The sequence below is a fragment of the Tamandua tetradactyla genome, chromosome 23 (genome assembly GCF_023851605.1).
Source record: "Tamandua tetradactyla isolate mTamTet1 chromosome 23, mTamTet1.pri, whole genome shotgun sequence".
Classification (NCBI taxonomy): Eukaryota; Metazoa; Chordata; class Mammalia; order Pilosa; family Myrmecophagidae; genus Tamandua; species Tamandua tetradactyla.
The window spans coordinates 8,159,874-8,179,745 of record NC_135349.1 but is presented as its reverse complement, the minus strand read 5'-3'; the positions used below and the strand labels follow the sequence as shown (position 1 = coordinate 8,179,745).

At 41.9% G+C, this 19,872-nt stretch overlaps 1 protein-coding gene and 1 long non-coding RNA gene across 8 annotated transcripts in view; one reads left to right on the top strand and one right to left on the bottom strand.

The window, feature by feature from the left end:
* Nucleotides 1–8,513, bottom strand: part of ZSCAN21 (zinc finger and SCAN domain containing 21) — a 49,270-nt gene extending 40,757 nt beyond the window's left edge. For 5 of the 6 annotated variants that reach the window (XR_013167803.1, XR_013167802.1, XR_013167804.1 and 2 more), the window contains exons 1-4: nt 8,386–8,513; nt 8,076–8,205; nt 1,206–1,692; nt 772–961 (exon numbers count right to left, since the gene is read on the bottom strand). Coding sequence is in view for 3 of the 6 variants with exons in the window: in XM_077140696.1 (XP_076996811.1) it covers nt 772–961; nt 1,206–1,595 (580 nt within the window). In the remaining 3 variants the exon portion in view is untranslated. Of the gene's footprint in view, nt 1–771; nt 962–1,205; nt 1,693–8,075; nt 8,206–8,361 lie in introns of all 6 variants that reach the window. The other variant, XM_077140695.1, reaches the window with a different exon arrangement.
* Nucleotides 8,502–19,382, top strand: LOC143667008 (uncharacterized). 2 transcript variants are annotated; one of them, XR_013167811.1, is made up of 3 exons: nt 8,502–8,685; nt 9,507–9,619; nt 15,235–19,382. It is a non-coding gene; the product is annotated as an uncharacterized LOC143667008 (long non-coding RNA). The 2 variants fall into 2 exon arrangements; XR_013167810.1 differs by having other exon boundaries at nt 8,505–8,685; nt 9,507–9,593.
* Nucleotides 19,383–19,872: the final 490 nt, after the last annotated feature.

Genomic DNA, 19,872 nt, shown 5'->3' with positions numbered 1-19,872 from the left:
TAAGATTAGAAATCACAAGTACAAAATAACAAAGGGGATAACCTCTATAGCTTCTGAGATTGTTCTGTAAACTAAGATTTGGGGACCTCTGAGCTGGGGAGTTACCTTAATATACTCTTGACTTTGGTGGAAAGATGCCCTCTTCCTTCCACTGCTTCAGAAAGGATTGCCCGATCATTCTTTACATGCCCTTCCAGATCCATCCCCTGCCCTCTCTGTGCCCTATAAAGCTGACCCAGAGGGCTGCATGGCCAAATTTCTCTTGCCATCTGGCTTCCAGTTGGGTTTGCCAATGGGAAATGCCAACTGAAGATCTGAGGCCTGGAGGCAAACAAAGCTGGGTATTTATTCCCTCTGCTCCCCCCACCAACCACGAAGTCCATAGCTCCAGCTCCTACCTAGTGACTCCCTTCTTCCCATGGCTAGAGCTCTTGCCTGTTTCTACTAACAGGCTCCCATGTTCCCCTTTAGGTTCCTGGATAGTGACAGCGTTTCACTACTGTCTGTGTGTAGCATTGTCCTTTACTGGTTCACTTAACTGGCTATACCTCTGAAAACTGTCTCTTCAGTTGCCCCCTTAAAAGTGTTTTTATACTCAGACCCCAAATGAGCTAACAAACCTCAGAGAAGAGAGGGGGCCACCTCTACCTCATCAGTTAGGCAAGTGAGTCCATCCAGGTGGTCACCTCACAACCAGTAATGGGGAATTTTTCTCTTTTTCAACTAATAGGCCTGGGGCACCAAGAGACTGACCTGACAGATGGTGCCTACCTTGACTCTTTCTCAAGTCCTGGGTGAAATCCTGTCTCTTGCCAGTCTCTTGGATGTGGAGGGGCTCCCATGATTCACATCTGGTCCTGGTCCCCACAGGCTGGAGTTGCATGTCGCTCAGGGATCCCTCTGCCATGCCTGAAGAGGACATGTCCTCCCAGAGATGCCTCTGTTCATCCGGACTTGAGACCTAGAGGTAATCAGGAATAGCTGGGTCTGTGCACAACTCACTTTAAGAACTAGAACAGAAATTTCAGGAGAGCTAGGGAGAACATCTAAGAAAAAGGAAAGAAAAACATCCACCCCAATTCCCCAGGCTAAAGGCCAATAGGAGCTTCCATTCAACTCTCCTTACTGTATAGACAAACCCTTGCTCCTGCTTGGAATTCTATGCTCCCAGTTTCCTAGAATAAAAAAGATCTGCCCCTTCCTACCTGTTGTCCTGGTTCATCCAGTTCTCGCTCCAGGTCTTCCAGGAGACTAACAGCCTCTTCAGCACTCTGTGGGCAGTGCTCCTGAACCCAAGCCAGAAGCTCCTTGGGCAGGATGGTCAGGAACTGCTCCAGCACCAGCAGCTCCAGGATCTGCTCCTTGGTGTGCAGCTCGGGCCTCAGCCACTCACAGCAGAGCACACGGAGTTGGCTGAGGGCCTCACGGGGTCCAGGTGTGTCATGGTACCCGAACTGCCTGAAGCGCTGGCGGAATATCTCCAGGCCAGGAAGGTGCTTCTCTTCCTCCTCCTCAATTTTCACAATCATGGGCCCCTCCTGCTCTCGGGGAGGCCGAGGGCCCAGACCTGTGGCCATGCCCACAACCTTGGTCATCGCAGATTCAGGAAACAGCCTCACAAAAGATGGCGTTCCAAGGAACACGAATATTGGGTCCTTGGGATTTCTGATTCTTAAAGGCCACACGTTAAACCTAAGAAAATATGGTTTCCATAAAATTACCATATAAAAATTACTGTTGTTCAAAATCTTTCTGGAGTTAGCTCAGAATATCTTACTTTGGTTTTACTGTTCCTCCACTCTCCTAGAAAGTACAGTGTGGCATAATTTTTTTTTTTTAACTTTTTTTATTCTATAGTATAGCATATATACAAAGCAAAGAAATAAAAAAACAATAGTTTTCAAACCACTCTTCAACAAGTAGTTACAGAACAGATCCCGGAGTTTGTCATGGGCTACCATATTATCCTCTCCCATTTTTCCTTCTAGCTGCTCCAGAATATAGGTGGCTAGAGGGCTTAAGTATTTTTTTTATCACAATCGACATTTTTTCCTTCACTTTTAATGAAAAATAACATATATACAAAAAATCTATAAATTTCAAAGCACAGCACCACAACGAGTTGTAGAACATATTTCAGACTTTGACATGGGCTATAATTTCACAATTTTAGGTTTTACTTCTAGCTGCTCTAAAATACTGGAGACTAAAACATATCAATTTAATGATTCGGCATTCATATTCATTTGTTAAATCCTATCCTCTCTGTATAACTCCTCCAATGCCTTTGATCTTTCCATCCCTCTCTTTAGGGGTGTTTGGGCTATGACAATTCTGTATTTCTGATATTGGAAGGGTCTGTCACTAATATGGGGTAGGGAGATGGAACTATCCAATGTTTTGGAGCGCATGGACTAGGGACCCACCTTGAGGTTTTAGGTTTCTGGAAAGTTACCCTAGTGCATGGAACCTTTATGGAATCCTATATATTATATTGCCCTAGGTGTTCTTTAGGGTTGGCTGGAATGGTCCTGGTTGGGGGTTGGCAGATTATAATAGGTAGCAAGGTCTAAGTGAAGCTTGTGTAAGAGCAACCTCCAGAGCAGCCTGTGGACTCTATTTGAACTCTACTGCCACTGATACTTCATTAATTACACTTCTTTTCCCCCTTTTGGTCAGGATGGAATTGTTGATCTCATGGTGCCAGGTCTGGATTCATCCCTGGGAGTCATCTCCCATGTCGCCAGGGAGACTCTCACCCCTGGATGTCACGTCCCACGTGGGGGGGAGGGTAATGATTTCACTTGCAGAGTTGGGCTTAAAGAGAATGAGGCCACATCTGAGCAACAAAAGAGGTCCTCCAGAAGTAACTCTCAGGCATGCCTATAGGTAGTTTAAGCTTCTCTGCTACCTATATAAGCTTCACAAGAGTAAGCCTCATGATCGAGGGTACGGCCTTTAGATTTGGGTGTCCCTAAAGTTTGTCACGGTATCGGGATATCCTGATGGTAAGGTTTAATAGTTCCATATTCTTTCTCCCATTCCTCAGGGGGCTTTGAGTGTGGCGTAATTTTAAAATTAAATTAAAATTAACTTTGTTCTGAAAATTATTTTGGAATCTCACAACTACAGGTATTTTTGTTCCTCAGATTTCAACATGCTGTTATCTACTGGCCAAATGCAGTCTATGAACCTGAGAATTTTAGCTTGAACATTAAAACTTTAGTGAAACGACCTCGCTTATCAGCATAACCATGTGTCATGCTAAAAGATTAGATTTAACTAGCATATTTAACTGCATATAAGTGAGAATAATTAACATAATTTTGACCACTTGCCCAATGTTAAGTAGGGTATATTCAAGTTTTTAAATGCCCTTTACCTTTAGCTTTCACAGAAAGGCAAGTGGAATGACAAAGATTAGACCCAGAGTGGCATATATCTTATGGAGGTATTTATTTTGCTAAGATATGTATTTATGAGACGTGATGGAAAAACTAAGTCATAATAGAGGGGAAAAAAAAGGGCTTTTAAAAAATATTTGTTTTAAATATTCGTAATCAATCAGTTGATTGATTAGAATACCCGCAATTTCTGAAGTAAATATAATTATTTCTATTTTCTTCATATTGCCAAGAAAGTGAAGTCCAATCATTCATCAACATTTATTAGACATCTACTAAGGGCTTGGTGCTAGGGCTGCAGGGGTAGAAGATGAAACAGCACCACACTGCTGGAACTTTCAAGTTAGTGGGGAGAGTGGGGGCTGGAATAAATGTATAAATGACAAAAAGCCAGTCTATCCTTACTGGCATCCATTTGAAAGAAAATACACAAATCAGTGAATCTCAGGTGCTTGTAACATTGAATCATCAGTACTTCCTGAGCATGTTTTAAAATTTTAAGCAGCATCTTTCATGTGGTATAATTACTCCCGTCCTGGCTTTGAATAATTTAGGGCAGGAAAACCCCAGCAGTCTCAATGAAGAGCCAAAATGATAAAAATCTGTATGGATGTTTGTTATATGACATATTGATAATAACATTGAGTTGAGAGATCTATATGTGTGACTTATAAAAGCTCAAGATAAGAGAGAAGTTGTGGGTAATCAAAATCTAGGGCATTTAAAAACTTAAACATGTTAATTTCTAACACATAAATCTCTGGATCTGGCTTGACAGCACTTGAAATATCAAAAATCATATATATATGAACCCATATAAACATAGTACATAAATAATAAAGGGAAAAGTGAACATTAACAGTGATTATTTCTAGATTATGGATGATTTCTACTTTCTTCATTTTTTGGGATTTTTCAAACTTTCTATAATGAATATTACTTAAGTAATCAGAAAATCAAAGTATTTTAAAAGGGCCCATAAGCAGTCTTTCGAAAAACAAGATAATAGATTTGACTACAGAAGTTCCATACAGGAGGGCCACATGAAATAAATATGGTCAGCATTAGAATTATAAGCATCAGGAATCAACCCAAGGCATGGAGAGGGAAACTGCAAGGGAAATACAGCAGGGAAACTGTTTGGCATAGAAAGACAAATGCATACAAAAGTATTTCCCAAAATGTGTTCTAAGGAACGAAAATCAGTCATCTGAATAAACGTTTCTGTGGTCAAATATGTTTTGGAAACAAAGGATAACTTTACATAAACAGGTTTCAAAATTTCACACTATCCAGAGAGCACCCCAAGAATAGTAAAGACATCTGAGAAACTTGTTTGGGCTGCTCGGTTTCTGTGGTCCAGTCTGTGAAATTCAGCAAGAACTTAGGAGTACCTGCTCAACAAGGAGTTACATAGCACCCAGTGGCATTAAAAGGCTGCATTTAACTGTCTTGCTTACAAAGAGTAGAGTATGTAAAGGGATCAAGGAAAAGTCAACTCTCCAGTGGAGAAACATGGCAAACGCTCCCTCGGCCAGGTGACTATCATTTGTGGTCAGGCATATTGATAGCTTCCCTGATATGATGTAAGAGAGGGACACTCCACCTCAGTGATTTTCCACCACAAAATCCGTAACCCCGGCCTAACCATGAAAAAACATTAGAAAGACGTCAACTGAAGGACAGTCTACTAAATACATGACCAATACTCCTCACAATTGTCAGTGTCATAAAAAATAAGGTAAGTCTAAGAAATTAATCACAGACCAGAGGACACTGGAGGGATGTTGAAACTAATATAATACGGTATGGTCTTCTAGATGGGATCCTGGGACAGAAGGACATTAGGGGAAAAGTAGTGAAATTCAAATAAACTGTGGAGTTTAGTTAATAGTAATGTACTGACACTGACTCCTTAGTTGTGACAAATGTACTACAGTGAACTGAGATGTTAACAAAGAGGGTATGGAGGAATTCAGTGCATTTATTTTTGGGCCTTTCAATAAATCTGTAACATTCTAAAAATAAAAGAAATTAAATTTAAAAAAATATGGAAGACTAGGGAAAAAAGCAGCTTGAGTGAACTCTAATCAACTATGAAAGGGAGTAAAGAAAACTCAACACTTATGATGTTGAGGCGGACCACTCTTGGAGTTAAATGGACACTTAAAAAAAAAACTATGAAGTCTTTCTCTTTTACGATTATAAAAAAAGGTGCTTGGCAAAAAATGTTTATTTGGTACAAAATTTATATTTTTACTAGTGCATTTCCTAATATAACTTATGTAGATAGCTTGACTAAATACCATAAGTACTTGGAATCCTGGGTAGGACATGAGATTTTGTTGATTTGTCCAGAGTGATGCCCCGATGAATTCCAGAGTGATTCAATCAGTGAGTGGAAAAGTATTTGCAAAGTCCCCTTCAGGGAATGGTGAGAACGGGGAGAAATTCAACTTTCCCAAGTTGAATTCTTTATATTCTTACAAGCAGTGTGGACAATCAAAGCTATAGGCTGAGCCCCCAGGCTTGGGTTTGATCATATGAAACTTAACCCCACAAAGGATAGGTCAAACCTACTTAAAATTAGGCCTAAGAGTCATCCCCAAGAGAGCCTCTTTTGTTGCTCAGATGTGGCCTCCCTCTCTCAGCCAACACAACAAGCAAACTCACCACCCTCCCCCTGTCTACATGGGACATGACTCCCAGGGGCGTGGACCTTCCTGGCAACATGGGACAGAAATCCTAGAATGAGCTGAGACTCAGCATCAAGGGACTAAGAAAAAACTTAGAATGAGCTGAGACTCAGCATCAAGGGATTGAGAAAACCTTCTTGACCAAAAGGGGGAAGAGTGAAATGAGACATAGTGTCAATGGCTGAAAGATTCCAAACAGAGCTGAGAGGTTATCCTGGAGGTTATTCTTATGCATTAAGTACATACCACCTTGTTATTCAAGATGTAATGGAGAGGCTGGAGGGAACTGCCTGAAAATGTAGAGCTGTGTGCCAGTAGTCATGTTTCTTGAAGATGATTGTATGATATAGCATTCACAAATTGACTCTGTGATTGTGAAAACCTTGTGTCTGATGCTCCTTTTATCTAACTTGTCACAGATGAGTAGAACATATGGAATAAAAATAAGTAATAGGGGGAACGAATGTTAAAATAAATTTAGACTGAAATGCTAGTGATCAATGAAAGAGAAGGGTAAGGGGTATGGTATGTATAATTTTTTTTTTTCTGTTTTCATTTTATTTCTTTTTCTGTTGTCTTTATTTCTTTTTCTGAATTGATGCAAATGTTCTAAGAAATGATCATGATGATGACAATGCAACTATGTGATGATATTGTGAATTACTGATTATATATGTAGAACGGAATGATCACATGTTAAAAAAATAAAAAATAATAAAAATAAGGTGCTTGACCTCTCTCTAGATGCAGTAATAGTAAATTTCTGATTCTTTGCCAACAACCATTGGAATAGTGGCCTAATGAAATCAAGTTTCTAGGAGACCTGTTTCAAACACAACACAAAGTCTATTCTTTAATTTTATCAAATCCTTTAAGTTTTTAACTAGTTGATGGTGTTATGACGATATCCCTTCTTTCTGTAAAACCACACAGGCCATTTACCAGTTTGGCAATTTCAACTCCACACTTCAATGGCTACCTGAAGAGGTTTAAATTGCAAGTCTGCTCATATCACCCAGCTACTTAAAACCCTCTAATAACACCGAAGTATGGCAAATAAATCACAATCTGGCCTTTCCATTCAGCCTCATCACTCCCCCTCTCATTCCTCAGCCTCCATCACTGCCCAATATTTGTGACAGGCTTCTATTTGTCTTTCAAGTCTCAGTTTAATAATTAATCCGTATGTAAAGATGCTCAACCTCAGTTAAAATAAAAGAAATGCAAATTAGAGCTTCAATGAAATGCTTGCATCCAATAATGCACTGTCTTGACTTTCTATTTTCCCCTGAGGAGACAGTAATTTCACATTTGGTCCCGTTGAATATGTCCAATTTTTAAAACTATCTAGAACGTTCAAGCAAAAGTTCATGGTCTATCATAAGAATAAGACCTTTGCTCTGCTCTCAGTTTTATCTTTCTTCTTTTTTGTCAATTTCCTAAAGCTTATATGCCACTATAAAAGTATCCCAAATCTATTCTGGACAAGATGAGGCATACATAAATCAAGTTATCATTTATCTTAACTTAATGAGCCCTGCCAGCTCACACTAGAATAGAATCCCTTTAAAAGTACTCAGTCTGTACCTGAAAACTCCTAGGTAGCAGTCTGATTATTCTTGAGGCAAAGAATTCCACTGTTGGACAATTCTAATTGTTAAACCAAACGAATTCTAAATCGCTTTATCTTCTACTTTCACTAATTCTGATTGGATGAATACTTTCTCCACAGTGGCTTCCAAAACCTTTTTTCTTCTTCAGTTTATATCCAGCTTTCAACTGTTCCTTATCTCACATGGGTTTCCAGGTACCTTACCCATTTTATCACCTTTCTCTTGACGATATTTATATGGGTGTTTATAAAAATGGGTTTCCAGACTCGAGCAGATTCCTATTACATGTAGTTTCCGAACATGAACAAAGCGATCCCCTCCCCGCCCCCGCCCTTCCCCACACCCCTCGGATCGCAACTTACCTACAACTTCCACCAAGGTTCCGTTTTTCACAGTTGATTCTCAATCCTTCGGACGCCTTCCCATCAATTAAGCCTCGCGTCCGAACTTCCGTGGAGAGCGAGGGCTCAGAAAGAGCACAGGAAAACGGTTCTGGAACATGAACGAGACAAGGTTTCATTTGGCAAACCCCTGAAAGAAAAGACTCGCCAGGGAGAAGGCGCCTCCACCACCTGAGACCAGGCAGGGAAAAGGGGGCACTTTCCACAGCCCTCCCGGGGCCGCTAAGGGGGTCCGCGGACGCCATACCTGCTAACCCCGCTCCTCCCTTACCCAGATTTTTCAGCCAACACCCCTCCTCCAGCCGGCTCCGCGAACACGGACCCTACTGGCCGAGCGCGACTTCCGAAATGCGCATCAGGGCCGGCGCAGCCGGAAGTGCGTCACTGGCTCGCTCTCCCGCGGAAAGGACCTAGGCGAACGCCGCGTCCTCTCTAGGAAATTTGGAGGTCTTCTCGGCGCCTCGATGTCTCGGGTGTACCAGGAAGATTGAGGTGCGTACGCCCAGGGAGGAGCGGAATCACCCGGGAGCTGAACAGGCAGGAGTTTCCCCGCCCCTTTTTCCCGGAGCAGGTAAGATTAGATGAAGTCCTCGGCGGTTCTCGCACGTTGCGCCCGCGACCCCGGGAATGGCAGTGGCGGGAGCTCGGCGCCGCGGCTTCAGCCCCCCTCGTGGCCTCCCGAGCTGGGTTCACCTTTGTACCCTCAGGCTCGTCACCCCGTGAGAGCTCACGCCACCTTGCGGACATGGAGCCAGAGACTGAGTTCTCGCCTGCAGACCCAGCTCAACGTGCTTTTGCGGGCTCTCCATTGTTCTTAGAGGTTTGCCCTCCTCTTGGCTGGAGGATTTAAGTCTTTTCCTGCCTTTTTCTCGCGCTGCTCTTGCTCAGGTGCACGTTTCCAAGCTGCGGAGTCTCAGTGTTTTGCAGCTCAGCAGCTCTACGTCCTCCCTACTCCCCCACCCTCGTCTTCCATAGAGTTTACTTTTGCCTTGTCTTGCGCAATTCTCACGTATTGAGAAACCGCTACATGCCTGCAAGCGGAATTCCCTGTCTAGATAAATGCGCCTAAACTTATAGAAACATGACATAGTTTTCCTTGATATTTTAAAGGACTATTAGAAACTATTTGTTACAGATATTTTCAAAGACATTAAAAAAAAAAGTAGAGAGAATGACGTAATGAACTCCCGTGTGCCCACCGGCCAACAGTGAACACATTGTCAATCTTGATTCATTTATTCCCCCATGCACTTTCACTTCCCACAGGATGCTGCTGCTGCTGCTGTTTTCAAAGTTTTTATTTTGAAATACTTCCAAACTTATAGGACACTTACAAAAAATAATACAAATCCCACACAGAGATCTCCAACATACGTCTCCCTTCTCCCCCAGATAGTCGTGATGACCGCTGCTGAGCAAGACTGAGGAGGCTGAGGCCATTAGTGGCTCCCCGGGCATCGCTGAAGGACTTCGGTTTTAGTGAGTCCCAGATGAACTCTGACGTGGTAGGGAAGACAGTTGATTTATTAATCAATACTGGAGTCACTGATGCAGTTTTGACCTGTCACTTGGGCCCGTTATCCCTGCAGACTTGTCCCATAGTAGGGGTAGACTGGAAGCCTAGAGCCAGGACCGTCACTCAACCCCTCCTTTGTTGAACTGGCTGCATGCTTTTGAACCACCAGTTCGTGGTGATACCAGAGTTTCCTCCCCCACTTTTAGTAGGGACTTGCTACAGGCATTGGAAGCGTGTATCCAACTCATAGGCTGCCTGTCTCCTCAAGGTCCTGAGAACCTTGCAGAAGGATCTGTAGCAGGGGTCGAAACCCAGAAAAGCTCATCCCTCCTGAAATAATTGATCAAGTCAATCCATTGGTATGGGAAACAGAAATACCCTAAAGGGGCCCTCACATCTCCCTGATCATTATCAGTTATAGACAAAACCAACCCTTTCCCAGGAGGAGGCAGTGCCTCCTTAAAACTGAAGATATAATGGGGATCCAACCCTTTACCCAAACGTTCTAAAAACTAGCCTCCTAGTTCCTTGTCAGTCTCCCTGTAATACTCCTGTCCTGCCTGTAAAGTAGCCAAGTGGGACATACTGGTTAGAATAGGACGTTAGGGCTGTAAACAGCTTTGTCATTCCCCACATCCTTCAGTTCCCAACCCTTATTCCCTTTTTAACAAGATCCCTAGCTCTATCCTCTGGTTCTCAGTCCTTGAATCGAAAGATGCCTTCTTCTGTATATCCCTACACACAAACTTCCCCTTTTTTTTTTTGCATTGGCAGGCGCCAGGAAGCCAACCTGGGCAAACTCCCAATTTTTGTTTGCCTTTGAATGGCAGGGGACAGAGTATGCTACTCCACCCCACCTTACTTGGACAGTTTTACTTCAGAGATTTAGAGATAGCCCTCACCTTGTTGGAAATGCCTTAGCACAGGACTTAACCCACTTACACTTGAAGTCTAGCACATTTATTCATATGTAGATGATTTGCTGATACACAGTCCCACTCAAGAAGCCTCACTAGTGGACACCATTACAACACTTAATTTTTTGACTGTACGAGAATATCAAGTTTCCACTACCAAAGCTCACACTGCCTTAAATGAAAGGCTCTTTATCTTGGGGTTGTCCTTACCCCAGGGAAGTGCCCTTTGTCATCCAAGAGGGTCCAAGCCATACTCTCAGAATCTCCCCCTGGGACCAAAAAACAATAAGAAACTTCTTGAGAGTGGCAGGATATTACAGGATCTAGATACCTCATTCTGGAGAAATAGCACAGCCTCTATATGAAGCCTCTGGGGGGCTACACAGCACCACCTTGGGATGGGGAGCAGACCAAGCTGCTGCCTTTACCATCCTTAAAAGAGCCCTTACCTGCCTACCTACCTTGGGCCTGCCAAACCTAGAGAAACCGTTTTACCTGTATGTTAACTGTGCCAGTTTGAAACTGTTGGGTACCCTCAAAAAGCCATGCTTTTTAATCCTCATTCAGTATTGTTGGGTGGGATCTTTTTGATTAAGTTGTTTCCATGGAGATTTGACCCACCCAAGTTGTGGGTAGGACCTTTTGATTAGGTGTTTTCCATGGAGATGTGTCTCCACCCATTCAAGGTAGCATTGTTTACTGGAGCCTTTAAGAGGGAACTATTTTGGAAAAAACTTCAGAACTGATGTTTGGAGATGCAGAAAGAAACTACCCTTGAGGAAGCTGTTTGAAATGAGAAGCCAGGTGAGAAACCTAGCAGATGTCACCATGTCCCTTCCCAGCTGACAGAGAATCCCCGAACATCATCGACCCTTTTTTGAGTCAAGGTATCTTCTTCTGGATGCCTTGGTTTGGACATTTTTATGGCCTTACAACTGTAAACTTGTAATTTAATAAATTCTCTTTATACAAGCCAACCCATTTCTGGTATACTGCATTCTAGTAGGGTTTAACAAACTAAAATAGTTGCTGAGAAAAAAGGAAAAGCACTAGTAGTTTTAAAACAGAAGCTAGGGAACGTCCCTAGACCAGGGGATATTTTTGAAAATCACTAGATACTACAGCCCAGGTGTGGCCACCTTGCCTCTGAGCAATAGGTATCACCACCCTACTTACAGAACAAGCCACCAGGCTGATGTGGGGACAGGCCCTACTGGTATACACGCCTCACCAAGTCAGAGACATTTTAGAGGTAAGTGGACATCAGTGGCTCTCAAACAGTAGATTCCTAAAATATGAAGTCCAACTATTAGACACTCCAGAGGTCCAAATTGAGGTCTTTACTATACTAAATCTGGCCACTCTGTTACCTGTAAGCCCAAGCCAAGAAATTACACCTCTCCAGCACTCATATACAGAAACTTTAGCTCAAAATTATTCTAGCTGACCAGACCTATTCAACCAAGAGTTAGAGTGGTTTATAGATAGGTGCAGTTTTGTAAAAGAAGGGATCAAGAGGGCAGGATATGCTGTAGCATCCTTGCATGAAGTTATTGAAGCAAAGCCTTTGCTCTCTAGGACCTTAGCACAGGACACTAAGCTTGTAGCCCTTGCCGGTGGATTAACACCAGCAGCTGGAAAAAGAGTCTACCTATAAACCTGCTCCAGATATGCCTTCCTAGTGTTGCATGCCCACTTGATCATTTGGAAGGAAAGGCAACTGCTCACTAATGATAAGTTCCCTAAAAAACGTAAATAAGAAATTTACAACTTCTGGAAGCTGTGTTGCTTCCTCGGGAGGTTGCAGTAATCCACTGTCAGGGTCACAAAAATCTAACTCCATTGTTGCCAAAGGAAATGCCTGGGTAGGCAAGCTGCCAAAGATGCCGCACAAGGTACAACCCCCATAATGACGATAATCCCTAATGTTTCTCTCCCTCCTACACCCACTACGTACACAGAGGGGGACGAAGAACTAGCAAAGAAGTCTGGGTATATATGAGAGCCAGGTGTATGGTTTACTAAGGTTTACTAAAATTTTCCTGTCTCATGAGTTTCAAAGAAAGGTCTATCAGGCCTTCATCAAACTACCCACTTGGGCACGGATGCCCTTAATCATCCTGGCACAAAGGACTTTTGGACGACAGACTTTAATTAAAACCATTAAAAGGGTCCCATAAAGCTGTGTACTTTGTGCCATTAATAACCCAAATTCGGGAAACCTTACCTGACCTCTAGTTTTAACACCCCCAGTCCAAAGGCAAGGAAGACTGGCAAGTTGATTTTACCCATAAGTCACCTCACCAAGCATTCAAATCCCCTAGTCTATGTAGACAGCTTTGCCAGCTGGATAGATGCCTTTCCCACCCAGAAAGAAACCGTTGATAAAGTTTCCAGACTTCTCAAAGAAATCGTTCCTAGGTTCGGCCTACTCATATCTAACCAAAGTGACGATGGACCAGCCTTCATTCGTAAAATTACCCAAGGAGTAGCCACTGCTCTTGATATAAAATAGCACCATCATTGCGCATGGAAACCCCAGTCATCCAGGAAAGTTGAAAGATCCAACCGGACCTTAAAGCAAACTGTAGCTAAGCTATGTCAAGAAACCAGTACATCCTGGCTTCCCAATTTCTCTAGGGCCCTGCTTAGGATGTGTTTAGCGCCGAAAAAGCCCCTCCAACTAAACCCCTTTGAAATGATGTACGGGAAGCCATCTTTAAAAAAACTTTTAAAATTGTAAAATATAAAATGTATAAAAACCAATGAAAAAAAAAATCAATAATTTTCAAAGCACATTTCAACAAGTAGTTACAAAACAGAACCCAGAGTTTGTCATGAGCTACCATTCCACCATCTCATGTTTTTCCTTCTAGCTGCTCCAAATACTGGAAGCTCAAAGGAATATTAATAGAGTGATTCAGCAATTATACTTGTTTACTAATTCTACTTTTTCTGTTATGTCTCTTCCTTCTCATTTGATCCCTCCCAATCTGTAGGGATCTTTGGGCAATGTCCCTTCTGACTTTTCCGTGTTGAGAAGTGGTATCAACATTAAAGGATAAGGGGATGTTTCAGGATTTATCTGACCCATGAACCCCTTGGGAATTACATGTTCCAGGAAGGCAAACCTATTGCATGAAACCTTTATAGGGTCTCAGTTCAAGCCCTATGTATTCTTAAGAGTCAACAGGAGTGAGCTGGTTGGGGTTTAGCAGACCATGGCAATTAGTACTATCTAACTGAAGCTTGCATAAGAGTAGCCTCCAGAATAGCCTCTTAACTCCATTTGATAGCTCTTGGACACTGATGCCTTATTTTTTATTTTTAACTTTTTAGTGTATAATATAACATATATACGAAGCAAAGAAAGAAAAATGCAATCGTTTTCAAAGCACTCTTCAACAAGTATTTACAGGACAGATCCCAGAGTCATACCATACCATCATCTCAGATTTTTCCTTCTAACTGCTCCAGAACATATTTTTTAGTATCACATCGACTTTTTTTGTGTGTGAAAAATAACATATATACAAAAAAGCAATAAATTTCAAAAGACAGCATAACAATTAGTTGTAGAACAGATTTCAGAGTTTGGTATGGGTTTTACAATTTTATGTTTTACTTCTAGCTGCTCTAAGATACTGGAGACTAAAAGAAATATCAGTATAATTCAGCAGTCATACTTGTTTGTTAAACCCTACCTTCTCTGTATAAGTTCACCATCATCTTTGATCTTTCTCCCACTTTTTATGGGTATTTGGACTATGGCCATTCTAATTTTTTTCATATTGGAAAGAGCTGTCAATAATATGGGGTAGGGCTATAGAACTAGCTGATGTTCTGGAGAGGATGGCCCCTCTAGGTTTCAGGACTAATCTGGTCCAGGACCCATCTGGAGGTTGTAGGTTTCTGGAAAGTTACCCTAGTGCATGGAACCCTTGTGGAATCTTATATAATGTCCTAGGTATTCTTCAGGATTGGCAGGAATAGTTTTGGTTGGGGTTTGGCAAGTTATGATAGGTAGCAGTGTCTAACTGAAGTTGGCAAAACGGCAACCTCCAGTGTAGCCTCTTGACTCTATTTGAACTTTCTCAGCCACTGATTCCTTGTTACACTTGTTCCCTCTTTTCATCAGTATGGCATTATTGATCCCACGATGCCAGGGCCAGACTCATCCCCAGTAGTCATTTCCCATGACACCAGGAGACTTTCACCCCTGAATGTCATGTCTATGTAGGGAGAAGGGCAATACTTTCACTTGCAGAGTTGGGCTTATAGAGAGTGAGTGATGTCTTATTTTATTACACTTCTTTCCCTCCCTTTTAGTCCGGAAGGTGTCGATCCCGTGGTGCCAAGGCCAGACTTATCCCCAGCATCCATGCCCCAAGTTGTCAGGGAGATTTTCACCCCTGAATGTGATGCGGGAGGCCATTTTTGACTCAGGATCTAGTGTTAGATCCAGAAACCCATCATGTAACCAAATACTTTACCTCACTGGGAACAATTTGGAAGTTTACTCAGGACCTATTTCAGTTTCTTCCAGCTCCAGGTTCTAATCTACATCTACCTAAAATAAAACCTGGGAACTCTGTCCTAACCAAAGCCTGGCACGAGAGCAAACCAGACTCCCAACTCAAACCTAAGTGGAAAGGACCTTACTCTGTAATTCTTGTCAATCCTACAGCAGTCAAGGTCAGTGGAATCTCCAGCTGGGTGCATTTCTCTAGGGTCAAGGCTGCCTGTGAAAAGCTCCTCAACCCTCCGGTGCAGGAGAAGTCCTTCAAGTGCCAGCCATTAGAAGGACTGAAGTTTTTGTTCAAAAAGCAAAGTTAAGTATACCTCTTTGCATCATGCTTCCTAAATCAGGGCTTCTTTTCATTCTCCTAAACAGCCTATCTATAACTATTTCTGAGAACCCCTTGAAGACCCTTGTCCAAGATGCTAACCAACAACTAAACCTGTCTAGTTGCTGGAACTGCACCCCCCAATATATGGCTACCCTAGCATGGCCCGCTAACAGTACTTACTGGGGAACTGCAAATCTTACCATTTCCCCAACTCTGCAGCATACAGAACCATGGTCCCATTATACATGGGATCCTCTCAACAACTTTCCAGGGGCTCTTTCTTACCTTTCGGAGCAACTTAAAGTTCATCTACCCATAACACCCCCTATTACAGGCACTGTGCACTCCAAAATAATAATAGCCCCCAATTCCACTTTCCCTTTTTGTATCAAGTCCAATTCCACAAATGGTCCATACTTGGGAGAAATACCACCTGATCTGTGCAAGTCCATAATATACGTTTATCCAAACGGGCGTACCTGGGATCTTGAAGTATCAAGCTCAGACACTAAAACCCAAGCTCAAGGAAACCCCCGGTTAGGAAGTCCTGCTTTCTGTAAAAATCCCAACTATTTTCTCACTGCTAAGTTGGATGAGGCGGCAGCTATTTTTTTAAATCAATCTTTAATTAATTGCCAGGATGGAACACAATTTTGTCAAAATAGACCTACTCCAAAGTTTTTTCTAAAAAGTACTAGTCAACAGGAAGGGTGCTGCAAAGTAGACCAGAGCATAACTGGCCCGTTTGTCAATATGACCTGGCAAAGTGAGAAGCCACCTGGCATTCTTTTTCATGAGCACCCTGAAGCCCCATCACCCCCTCTGTCCCCCTTAATTGCTGTTCGTATGAGCCTGTCCAAAATACGCCTCCATGCCCCAGAGGCAGACCCTAAGACACACACCTGTGGACTAGTCTCAAGACAAAATAGAGGCTGCATCACCTCAGTGTGTGGACATCTCGCTACCTTGTTCTTTGCTGTTACCCTCAAAACAGAAGAGGGGTTATTTTTCCTTTGTGGAAATAATACATACCTAACTCTTCCCAGCAGCTGGACAGGTGCTTGTTCTTTAGCTAATGTAAGTGCCTAGCTATACTGTCTAGATGGTTCCACCCAAGTACCTCTCCCTGCATTAAGATGGGGCAATCCCCATCTTAATACCCCTTTGGGCTTCAGTGCTAGGAATTGGTCTGGGAACAGGAAGCTTAGTCACTGGCCATCAATTTCATCATAATCTTTTCCTTGAATTGTCTCACAGTTTATCATCCATGGCACAGGCTTTGGGTCTCCTCTGAATCCAAGAGGAGTCCCTAGCCTTAGTAGTCCTTCAAAATAGGTGTGCTTTGGACCTGCTTTGGATCTGCTCACAGTAGCCCAAGGAGGAACTTGTCTCTTCTTAAAAGAGGAATGCTGTTTTTACGTGAAACAATCAGGACAACTCCAGCAAAACATCAGAGATCTAATAGATCAATCAAAACGTCACCATGAAAATGCAGAGACAGATTGGAAACAGCCCTCCCCAGCCTGTTATCTTGGGTTCTTCACCTTCTGGGACCTCTAAATCCTCTGCTTGCCCTTTTCTTATTTGGACACGCATCTTTAACCTTTTAGTCAAATTTGTCTCCACCAGGTTACAAGCCTTTCATAGTAAACTCATGCTGACTTGTGGGTTAATTGCCCCCCTTGACACCAAACAAGGGCCTCCCTGCCCTAGCTCATCTAGAGTAGCCAGAGAGTTCTACACCCTGCCAGACAGGGACTACAACCCCTAATCAGCAGGAAGAAGCTCCAGAAGATGAACGCTGCCCCTCAGCTCCCCTAAAGAATAAGGGTGTACAACTCTCTCAGAGGGAAGTTGAGGTAGGTTACAAGTAGAAAAAGGCCTAAGAGACTTTGAGTCAACTTTAGTACTGGATGGAGGGTGAAGGAATCTGGAAATAGCAATCAAGTTCCTGAAACCCAGAGTGGCTAAGCAAAACAGGATATATTGCTCAACCACAAGTCATGTACAACAACTTTTTGGAAACGGTTGTTTAAGATAAAACGAACAAGGATGGTGTAAAACAAGGGGGAGAAAATAGAAAATTCCAGTCCCCATACCTTACTCACAGCTTGTCCATAAAAATCCATGTGCCAAATAATGTGTTGTGTCTCTCCCTTGAGCATGCCTACATGTACCTCTAGAGCATTTGCTCTCTTTGCTTCAATAAACTTTATCTCTCACTTAAACATACTTGTCTCAACCCTGAATTCCTTCTTGCGATGAAACATCACATCTGGAGAGGAACTCCTGTGAGAACAAAGCTCTGGTAACACTCACATCTACCAATTTTAACATTTTGCTGCATCTGCCTTCTTCTTTCTATTCTTCTGTTTAGTTATCAGTCCATTTTGTGCACTTGAGTATAGGTTATATACATCATACTCCTGAACACTTATTACTGCCGTGCACATTTCTAAAGTGTGGTTATCAATTTCCAGAAATTTAACACTGATATAAAGCTTTAAGTCTATAGTACAGTTTTTTCATATGTCCCAATAACCTTTTCTCTTCCCTGGCTAGAGTCCATCCAGAATCATGTATTGCATTTAATTGTCATTGTCCTTTTTTTTTTTTTTTCAGAGTTTTCCCTTTTATTAACCTTTGCATTAGCATACTACCTTGATGAACTAACATTATAATTATGTTATTAACTATATTTCATAGTTGACATTAGGGTCCACTTTTTGTGTTGTAGAGTTTTATGTTGTTGGTTTTTAAAAATTTTTATTGTGGTAACATACAGAACCTGAAATTTCCTATTTTAACCACTTTCAGGTACATAGTTCAGTACTAGTTATTACAGTCACAATGTTTCGCTACCATCACCACCTGTAAGTGTCATGACAAATAGGAATTCTGGTGGGAAAGTTCTTTGAGGAGATGGGTCTTAAGAAAGGAACGGGTGAACGGTTAGAGAATAAAATAGTTCTCAACTTTGGCTGCACATTAGAATAACTTGGAGAACTTTAAAGAATATTGCGTACCACCCCCGGTGATTCTGATTTTATTGTCTGGGGTGTGGTTTGACAACCCTAGGTATTCGTGTTTATTTTGTTGTTATTGCCTTTTTAGTTGTTCTTTCTTTCTTTTTAATTTTAGGAACATATATACAATATAAACTTTCTCATCTCAGCCACTCCCAAGCATACCATTCAATAGGATTAATCATATCCACATTACTGTGGTACCCTCGCCACCTTCTGTTACTAAAAAATGTAAACCATATCCCCAAACAGACACCCTACACCACTTTGCATCGACTTCCCATTTCCCTGGAGATATTAGCTGACTTTTACTTTGCTTCTTGTTCAATTTTTCTAGCATTCCCCATTCCCTTCCTGATCTGATGATATCTGTATAATGTCTCTGGGGCCATCTTGCCCCTGGCAACCTGTATTGTAATTTCTGTCACTATGAGCTGGCATATTCACCTATATGTTCTTTGTCGTTTCCATGGGGCTTAAACTTTTTTTTTTTTTGGTGGAGGGGGGTGCTTAAATTTAACATACTGAATCTATGACAAGTTCATTTGTTTTTATGCCTAGTTAATGTTTTCAATGGTATACACAACCTATGTTCCTGTACCCCTCCACACCCCCACCTTTATGTAATTCTTGTCACAATTTATGATGTTTATATGTTATGAGTCCAAAGCACTGATTTCTCATTACATTTTATGTGTTTGCATTTTAGATCCTGTAGGAAATAAAAAATGGAGTTACACACCAAAAATGCAATAGCAGTAACATTTATATTTAGCATGTTGTTACCCTCACCCAAGATTTTTATTTCTTCCTGTGGTTTGGATCTGTTGACTATTGTCCTTTCCTGCAATCTGCTGAACTCTTGTTAGCATCTCCTGTAGGTCCAGGCTGGTGGTGGCAAAGTCCTTCAGCTTTTGTTTATCTGGGGATGTCTTAATCTTTCCGCATTTTTGAAAGAGTTTTGCCAGATACAGAATTATTGGATGGCAATTTTTTTTTTTTTTTTTTTTTTTTTTTTTTTGCTTTCAACACTAGATATGTCATCCCACTATCTTCTTGCCTCCATGGTTTTCAGTGAAAAATGGACACTTAATCTTGAGGCCCCCTTGTATGTGATACATTGCAGCTTTCAGAATTCTATCTTTGGCATTTGACAGTTTGATTTTAATATGCCAAGGTGTGGATCTGTTTGGGTTTATCTTGTTTGGAGTTTGTTGCATGTCTTGGATTTGTGTTTTCATAGCTGTCATTAATTTTGGGATGGTTTCAGCCATTATTTCTCTGAATAATCTGTCTGCCTCTTTCTTTCTTCTGGGACTCCCACAATGCATATATTGTTGGTGTCCCACAGGTTCCCAAGGTTCTTCTTTCTTCTTTCTGTTTCTCAGACTGAATGATTTCAGTTGTCTCATCTTCAAATTAACTGATCTCTTTCTTCTGTAACCTTTG